General features: G+C 41.3%; 1 protein-coding gene across 1 annotated transcript in view; it reads left to right on the forward strand.

Moving 5' to 3' along the window:
• Positions 1-4,850: 4,850 nt before the first annotated feature.
• The window catches only part of LOC103926370 (A-kinase anchor protein 13-like), a 57,700-nt gene continuing 52,856 nt past the window's right edge, over positions 4,851-9,694 (forward strand). The window contains exons 1-3 of the mRNA XM_009335231.1: positions 4,851-4,973; positions 5,173-5,217; positions 5,323-5,370. Of these exons, the coding sequence (XP_009333506.1) occupies positions 4,851-4,973; positions 5,173-5,217; positions 5,323-5,370 (216 nt within the window). The remainder of the gene's footprint in view (positions 4,974-5,172; positions 5,218-5,322; positions 5,371-9,694) is intronic.

Consider the following 9,694-nt stretch of genomic DNA (forward strand, 5'->3'; position numbering starts at 1 on the left):
CCCCCCTTCCCTCTCAGATGTTACCATACCCAGAGAAATCAAGCATAGTCATTTGTCCTCGTCCATGAAATTTTGTGCAAAATAACACTGAAGTTCTCGAGAAGAGACTGTAATACAACTCACTGTATTAATTCTTTAATGCTCAACAGAGCAGAAAGGTATCCATCCCATTTTGAGCAGACTTCAGTAGCTTTCAATTTTACTGACCTATGCAGATCTTTATAATGTCTAAAACCACTGTTGCTTTTAAGAGCTTGAACCTGGACTTTTATTTCATGTCCTACTTTCAAATTTGCAAAAGCAAGGGATTTCACTGTGTTATTCTAAGGGGAAAAACCTAATTCAGTTCCAGAAACATTGCAAGATAAGTGTTTGGATGGCTGTAGAGCATGTGATAAACCTCCCAGACGCTGAAATTCAAAAGATTCAGCTATTTGCAAGCAATAATATGAATGTTTTAAGTACAGGCAACTGCTGCTGGAGCAGAATCTGCTGGCTGCCATGAGGGTGCCCATAGCATGACTTCTTGTGCCCAGCTAGGAGCTGGCCGAGAGAGGTGGGATTTATATTTGCCTATTCTTGTTAGTTTGGCTTTCAAGGCAGTTCATGTGCAGTTCTACAGTTCTCGCAGTAGGGCCAGGTATTCTCTCTGCAGCCTGCGTTACCTGATAGAGCAAGTGCTACCTGCCCCAAAAGATAGAAATTGCTTTCTGGGGCTCAGAGCAGGCAGCAACTGGAAGGATGTGCTCCTTTAATATAGGAGAAAACACAGTTTAGCCTTTTTATCTTTTTCTTTTTTTTTTTCCTTTTTTTTACACTTAAAGTAGTCCAACTTACTAATAGACTATATTAGGGTCCTTATGAATCTTGGTTTGATTATGACCAGTATGTTCTTTCTTTTGTTTTCCCTTTTCTTACTGTATTAAAGTTGTTTTAAAGTTTTTCAGAGGCTGCTCCCTGCCTACCCACTGGTTGGAGAAGTTCACTTGTCTAGAAACCTAAATTTAGTCCTTCGCTGACGCAGAGTAGTCATTCAGGGTTATCTGTCACTCAGTTTTTCTCGTATGTTTTTGCCAAAGCACTTCCTAACAAGATAAAATAAAATATCTTCCAAACCTGCCTGTCTCCTTGCAAACTAAGTTTGCATCCTTTGAAAAATTGGACTGACATGTGTATTATGAAATGAGAACTCATTTTAAGTTACTGATGTAAGGGCCAACTAGTAAGACAAGAGGGGGAAAAAATCTTCCCGTAGGAAGTATTTCCAGGATTTTTGTTTTTGTGTTTGACAAGACCAAGTGTTCAGCAGTGTCACCTTATTTCGGTGCTGCTGTGCACTTCTCTTGCCAAAAAAACCCAACAAAAACTGGTCGTGAGTTTGAACTCATAGGCTTCCCCTTTTTTCCTTGATGAGAAGCGTCAATATTCTCGCTTCCTTACACATCAAGTACTTACTTTTTTAGGACTCTGTGACTTTTGGCACTTTCATTACAGCCAAAACCAACCCTACCACAGAAAGAGGTTACCCAGTGAGAGTTTGTAATGCCAGCCCATCCTTTCCTGATCTGTTCGTGTCTTTCTCCTCTTTCCCATTTCTCCGTCTACTCAGCTGCTATCAGGCATCTGCCAGGAAGGTGATGGAGCAGGACAAAATGGTCTGCGCTTCTGTCGGATGGCAAAGATCACAGGATGCCATCTCATTTTATTCCTTGAATTACAGGAACCTAAATGCTCTGTTGAGGGCATGCTCTTCTGCGGCTGATGTTTCAGATGTACAGATCTTTGATACCTTCAGTGCAGCCTCTTTGAGCTAGACAGCACAGGAAAGCTCTTTGAGCTAGACAGCACAGGAAAGCTCTTTTTACTGGTTTCCACCAATGGTCTTAAAAGGAGCATTCTTAGTAATACTCACATTGTCTGCTCCATAAAAAAGGACTGATGAAAAACTTCATCAAAGGAGCTTGGGTAATGTTTGCACATTGGGACTTTCAGCTAAAATGTCTTGAGTGTATCAAGCGTGATGTGTAACATGACAGCTTCTCACTTTGGATAAACCTGGCAGAGTAGACCTTGTGATGGAGCACATGAACTGTGGTTTCTCCTTTTTATAAAGGTGTGATGGGTGTTGGTGGCAGGTGCTAGAATGGCATCTTGTACAAAAATGGTGAAAGCAGGGAGGGGGCTCACAGCGGATCAGTCCTACGGCATTGCAACCCAAATATCAAATAAAGAAGCATTTGTTTTGGTGTAATACAGGTCCCTCCATGGCTTTGCTGAAAAGGGTAGGCTAAAGCACCAGTGAAGCAGTCAATAAGAAAGGAGACAAGAGGTCCAGCGTAGATACCCGATTCTTCCTGTCAACACCTCTCAGCTTCTCAAACCTACATCAGGGAGGGGAAAATATAACAGTCTAGATCCTGCTACTCCTTTTTGGGATTAGGTGCATGCCCCAGGCTTGCACTTAGGGCCTTCCTCCTTATTTCATGAGGCTTTGGGTGGGTCTTTTTAGAAGGCGTTGGCTTGATGACTGGGTAGAGCAAACAAAGTGGAGCAGGAGGGATGAGGCAGTGGTGAGAATACCCTACTGAGTGTGAGAAGCTGGCTGGTGCCCCGTGGGTTTGCCAAAGCAAAGCAAACAGCTGTGGTTGAAATCCAGGTGTGACCTCCCTGTGAGTGTGCACTTGTTAATTTTGGTTTTTGAGTGAATGCAGATGTAATTTGCTTTCAGATCACAGAAGTTACTGTGGTTAACGGCAAGAGTGACAGTAACATACCTGTGAACCGTGATAGGGAAGAGGTGAAGCTGTTAAATAACAAAGGAGGAAGGAATATATTTGAGTATGTTAGAATAACTTCCTTTCCTCAGAGCAAACTCCTGAGAAACTGAAATAGGTGATAAAAATTGAAAAAACTAATTATTTGGGAGCAGAGAGAAACTTGAGGAGCAGAGTATATGTATTGCCTGTGGTGTCTTGGGCAAATACAAACCTGTCGTGTTCTGTTTTCCTGAATTTTTCACGTGACATCCTTTAACTTGCACTTTATCCTATAGAAGGCCAGTAGTAATATTGCTAGCATAGAATGATGGCTGAATTTTGGGGATAAGGAGTAATCCTAATAGTTGATGTAAATGCAAAAGTATAGATTCGTTGTCTTTGAAGGTGTATCACACTGTATCTTCTATCAGCAAAAAGAAAAGTTGTTCAATTACTTGTCAAGACTTGAAGAGATGTGGTGAGAAAACGATGCTTTATATTAACTCCCTTTAAACATTATCACCTGAGACACAACTGTTTTGATTCTGTGCTGTAATATTTTTTTAAAAGTCATATCCAAATACTACCAAATTGCTGTGTTAGACTACAGGTCTTAATTTTGCTTCCTGAGGGAATTGGTCTATTGCAATGAGACTTTGTAAAAATCTAAATGTGAAGTGGGCTTAAAAGGGAGTTTTTCCAACCATGGTTTAATTTCCATAAGATACAATAAATGCTCTCAGCTGGATAATGTTTTGGTACCCCTGTTTAAGATGCCCACATTCAGAATAGGAGGGAGGGGCTCAGGTAGGTCATGAGGGAGATTGGCAGGGTTTGTGCATTTTTTTGTTTTGTTTCTTTTTTTCTTTTCTTTTTGAGCCCTCAGTAGGACTGGAATAGCAGGAGCATGTTGTAGGGCAGAAGTGAGGATTGCTTGCAGAGCTGTTTTTGGAGCTCGCCTGCCCAAATGATAGCTAGTGCTACTAGTCCCCTATTTTCACGAGTAAGTCAGTCTTTGTAAGAGCTGAAAATACAGGGAAAAATATCAAGCATAACCATTTTGAGGCATTCTTGCTGTTGGAAGGGGAATCTTGAGGTTGAAAATAGGTATGAATTTGACTAGATTTAAAACTATTGCAACATATCCGTCTCCTGGCTGCCTTGGAAGACCTTTTGCAGAGGGACTGTGTTTTGGTGAGCAAGCTTGGCAGGTAGCTCAGACATTTTAAAGGAACCGGTACAAAACCTCTTCTTTGTAAAATAAGGAGAGCGTGTGAGGGAGTAAGGATAGCTGGAATCGGCTAAGAAAACTTAGGCTGTGGTTTAATTTCTGTCTCACTAAAGGCAAACTGGGATTTGGAAGGGAACGAAGTATGAACAAGATCCTCTGTTTTCTGTGTGAAAAGCAGAGTGGTATTTCATCCCTTTTTAAAAAGGGTTTGAAGTATTTGCAGAGCATTACCAGTACTGCAGATATGAGCAACAGCAGAAATTCCATTTTTAATTGTTTTGCATTCCTTCATCTTAGGATCCTGGACTGCTTAATACACACATTCAATGAAAACTTACAGCTTTCGCTTAGGGTGAATATTTTCTACTGCAATGCAGAAACTAATGCAAGTGACGTTCTGATTCAACCGATTTGAAGCTCAATACAAATAACTTTCACCAGGTTATATAGAAATTTCAGGGGCAGACCTGAAAGAGGAAATTTTCTTGACTAAAATCACCTTGGTAGGATGAGTAATGGTAGTTTTTGACTACGAAAAATGCTGATGCAGAATCGTGAGCGTTGTCTATTCTGGAAGTTTTCCCTCAGTTTTGCAAGGATTATTTTTGATAGTTTGATTTTTAAACAGTTTTGAAATGTTTCCTGAACAAACAATCCAGTGGGAGGGGAAAAAAAAGGCACCAAATTAACCTGGGCAAGGTATTATTTGCCAGAGTAATTGGTCTTCTCCAACTGCAGAGAGAACTACAAATCTTTACAAACATTTTTTTGGGTGGGAGTGGGGAAAGCATGGACAGACAGCAATTAAGGGTTGATAATTGTCATAAAAAGCAGATACGACATGAAGGTTGCTAGGAGGAAAGATGAACTGGGATGGACATGAAGAGGAAGCGAGTTTCACTTGGGATATCCTCAGTGCCAACACTGCTGACGGTTCAGATGAGCGCTTTGTTCTACAAATCATTTTAGAGTTGCCTTTCCTTAACGTGAGCATAAAAAAAAAAAAAAAATCCTTTTTGATCTGAAAGAGAGAAAATAGCAAATTGTTGTGTAAAAGTGACTACTGGAAAAAATAATGTAGGGGTGCTAATACAGCTTTGGAAGTTTAACGTTCTGCAGCGTATGAAGAAGTACTTAAAATTTTATAAAAAATGTCTTAAATTTGTCTTTTCTTTTTTGTTTCAGTGTTCTGAGGTCATGAAACTTAATCCACAGCAAGCTCCGTTATATGTGAGTATAAAATTTAAACGGTTTTTTCCTCTCTTGCTATTCACACAAAATGCTTCCCTCCACCCTTTTTGGAGATGCTGCTCCTTTTTTCTTTGCTCCCCAAAGGCCTTATTTGTATTCATTGAATTGCAAACGCGCGGTGGTAACTCTCAGGTAAGTCACAGAGCTCCTCTGTCTTTCCAGCAGACAATATTAAAGGAGTTTTGAGACATGTTGTAATGCTGTCACCATGCATCCCCCTGCTTTTATTTTTTTCCTCCCAAAAGCATGCTCGAGCACATGGCTGTGCTCTTGCGACTTGATGTGTGGAGAGGCTGTAAGAAGTAGTTGCTTGTGTGGAACACAGGGCGTCCCGGTGTGCGGTGCTTGCCCACTGTGATAATATTTTTCTGGTCGGAGTTTTACACGTGGCAGGGAGGAACTGGAAGCAGCGAACAGCTCGGCTGTGCTGAGTGCTGCAGCAGGGAATGGTTTACGTCAGCCTCCTGGAAGCTTGTAACCTCGATGGCTACATTAATAAGGAGCAAGCTTCCTCTCGCTCTTGAATAGCAGCTTTGTTGCAGAACATGGGGACTGTCAAATTTGACCTGGATTTGTGGGGGTGTATGCATGTGTGTTAAATTTGTGCCAAAGCTGCCAGCCAGGTTTGTGACTCTTTATTTTCCATATTGCCTTGCCATGCCCAGAGCAGGTTAGTTGATGAAGCCATCCTGTGCTTATGGTCCTACCCACAGACCTTGCTAACACTGGAAGAACTGGATGCAAGGATGGAAAATATGGAGGGAAAATTGCTTGCAATTGTGGCTTTTAAGGGGAAGGAAGGAGAAATGTTCACGGCTCGTGATAGACCTGTACCTTGGAAAGTGTTGTGTGTTGTAAATAATGGATCGCACTGACCTTTAATGCCATGCAAGCTTTTAAATCTTGCCTGCTTTTGATTACCAGCTGGAAGCTTGTATTGGAATTTATTCTCTACTTACTGTACTAAGTCTTGTGCTTGAAGCAAGATTAACACTACGTAGTGTGATGTGACTTTGGGAGAATGGCTTCCTGGAGTACGCCATCATATTCTGTAAATGTTGCCTGAAATTTGTTAAATCACAAGCCTACTGAATGCACCTTGACTTTGAAGAAACTTAATTTAAACTTAGGACACATTAAAAGGGAATGAAACTTATGTGCAAATATATGATGTAGATGCTATGGTAGAAACACATGAATGGTAGAAAGCAGGATAAAATTATCGTTACGTCTTTTGAACAGTGTATGACTTAACTAATCTGGAGGCTTAGTTTTCCCAGTCTTATCTTCTGACTTAGTTTATTTTCCCACCATTTTGTGTGGGTTTGTATTTAATATGAAATACTGGAGTGGCATACTTACAAGTCCTCAACTCACGTGATAATGAGGAGGACTGGGCTGAGGTCAAATGTAGCCTGGTGTAAAATAATGATTGTATGGCACTCAGTATAGTGTTTCTTTGCAGTGCAAAGAAGTTGATGACAATGTTATTAATACATCAGTGACTCCCTTTTCTCTCTTTCTCCTCCTCTGGCCAGATATGTAACCAAATCAGCTCCCTTTCAAAACAAAGACATTTTGGTAGCTTAAAGAAGAGACAGGGACGGCAAAAAGAGAAACTCAAGGATCTTGAAAATTCAATATTTAGTCTTCCTGTTTGCTCTCAGTATAAATGCTTTGTACATTTTAAGATCAGTTTTGTTTTCCACATGTTGTTAACTGACAGGTCAGCTCATCTGAGAGTTGTTAGGTGTGAGCAGAACATAAAGAAAAATGGATCTTCCTGGTATTTTTATTCTTCAAAAGGCAGACATAACAGTCTTGTGGCCTGGCCATTGGTAGGTGAACACCAAACCTCAGCGGGTTCCTTCTTAAGTGTTGTCAACTCTATTTTCTGTGTATAGGCTCCTTGAGCTTGTTTTCAAATAACTGAGAACAGTATCCTGTGAATTTCTCCATAAGGAATTTAATCTCTGTGAAGTAAATGACTGGAAATAACATGCAATGCAGACATGTCAGGGGATCTCCCTACATTTGTCTACTCTCAGGAAAAATTGCTTCCCCCAGATTTCACCCTTTTGTTCTTGACACCTTTGCATTGCATCCTTTACTCTCTTCCTCTTTTAAGCCAATAGCTTAGATCCAAGGCTACTAAATTTTGTTTATTAATTTTTTAAAACTTGCATGAGTTTCATCCTGAAAGCTCCGTTTGGTAGTTGTTTTTATCAGCAGCAGCATTACTGAGCTCCTTTTAGAAGGAGAAAGTAAAAACGTCTCCGGTTCAGTTCCTGGAAGCCAATTAGAGAGCTAGAGCACATTTTATCCTATCTGATAATTACCAGGTTGCCCCGATTAATACCTTACCATTATGAAAAGTGTTTTGGGAACCTGAGATGTCCGGTGTACTTGGGACCGAAGTTTTATGGGTGATGGAAAAGATGATGCGTCCACATATGCACTAATAGAGGGATAGAGATTCCTGTATTATTCAAGTCAGTGTACATAAATAGAGAGAAGACCACCTGCTGCATCCTTCTTGGTACCTTCTTTTGGCTGTGTGGACTTTTATTTGCCTCCTCTGTAAAAATCAGCTGTCCTGCCTCTGCAGACCTTGTGACCACTGGGAGATCACAGCCTGTAACAATGAGACTACTGGCCTTTGTAAGTGTAAAGATTAAGAGATAAGGTGGAAAACACATCCTGTCCTAATAATGAGTATCGTGTTTTTGTGATTAAATAAGTCTATCCCATTTAAGCATTGCCTGATTGTTTGCTGGTTAATGAGGTTGCCAGGAACCAGAGCTAAGCATTATATTGCTGCAGGTTTGGGCTGGGACAAGAGCTCAGCCTTTCCTCTGCAAACAGACGGCCCCTGGCTCGTTCAGTTGGTCCCCGCAGGAGCATCGTACCTTTCACCCAGAGCTGTTCGTTACCTGCCCTTAACGCTGTTTAACGAGCTCTCCTGGCCCTGGAGCTTGGCGCTGCTCACAGCAGCACAGTCATGGGGCAGAGGAGCTCGTGCCAGGAGAGATAGGGCAGCAAAGCGTTCCTCGCTATAGCACGGGGAAGGTTCACTGCAGTGCGATACCATTAATGCAGGTGCTTAAACAGGCTGTCGGTCAAGCAGCTATCCCATCTGTACCACTGTCAACACATAATTGCCTTTATAAAAGAAGGTGGTGTTACTTTGCAGGGTCTGTGGCTTAATATTGTGGTGTGAATTTGAACTAAAGATGTTCAAACCCACTTCTTCCTTCCACAGGTATCTTGATGGGGTACTAACATGAGCTGCTATCTTGCTGCCAGCAGTGATGTTCTGAAGAAGCGGGGTAGTAGAGTGGGGAAGTCATTGACAAGGTTGTCTGTGGTTCACATAAAACTGTGATGATGAAGGTTCGAGTTCTCCATATCACAGCAGTGGTCTTAAACTTTGTGATACAAGCTTGACTTTAATGCTGGTCTCCAGAGCTGTAATCAGCATGGCACGGGGAGGGTTTTAACAGAGAACAAGCTTTGTCTCCCAGCCTTTTCACTAGCACAGGTTAAGGTTACAAAAAACCACTCAATCCAGCCAAATGACAGTTGCATCTGATTTCTGTTGCTGCTGCTCTCATGGGTTGTCTTCTTTCCAGTGTGTAATTATATTGATCATGCTTTACGTAGTCTTTGGTGCAACTACGGATATTCTGTGCAAAAGGGGTTATTCTGTAATACAAGGTCCTTAATATACATTGATTTCTTCAGGTGCATTTTCCTGTAGGATGTGCAAAAAAAGAAGTTTGTGTGGCTGGACAGTCCTTCGGTTGCCTGCCTCAAACTGTAGTCACGAACATCTCTATTGATGCACAGATGCTGGATTAAATCCAAAACTGGTTTTACCTACATCCGTCTTGTATTTCAGTGCTGTCCCATCGATGTGGGAATTCTGTTGAGCACAGTGTAGTAGATGAAGGACAGTGTTTCAAACCTTATTTCTGATCTGCCTGGGGCTTTGTGCTCGGGAAGCCCAGGGTCTCAAAGCTGAAGGACTGAATCGTTCCGTTTGCTGGCAGGGCTCAGGTGGAACTGGGAGGGTTGCAGACGTCTTCGGTTGATGGGAGGTGGGAAGTTAGGAGCTTCACTTTTGTTTGTTTTTGTTAAATACTTGCAGTGACCTCACTGATCATCACCCTTTTATAAATGTTGTATCTCTCTACCAACAAAAGTCAAAATTTCAACTTGAGTATTGTAAGGTACTTCCTAGCTATTGTCAGTATGTTATTGGAATATCCAGATCATCAAGGAGTGTGCGGATAGGGAAAAAAGGATTAACATCGCTCTAAACAATGGAGGTTTATTATTATGTGACCCTTTTTATTGTTGTGATTCATTAACTTCTCTGTTTATAAATGAAATAATTTAAATTAGTCACTCAGCTTAAACTTGCTAACATCCAGGAAAGAGAAAGAAAAAGGGA

The sequence above is a fragment of the Pygoscelis adeliae genome, unplaced genomic scaffold (genome assembly GCF_000699105.1).
Source record: "Pygoscelis adeliae isolate BGI_AS28 unplaced genomic scaffold, ASM69910v1 Scaffold21, whole genome shotgun sequence".
Lineage (NCBI taxonomy): Eukaryota > Metazoa > Chordata > Aves > Sphenisciformes > Spheniscidae > Pygoscelis > Pygoscelis adeliae.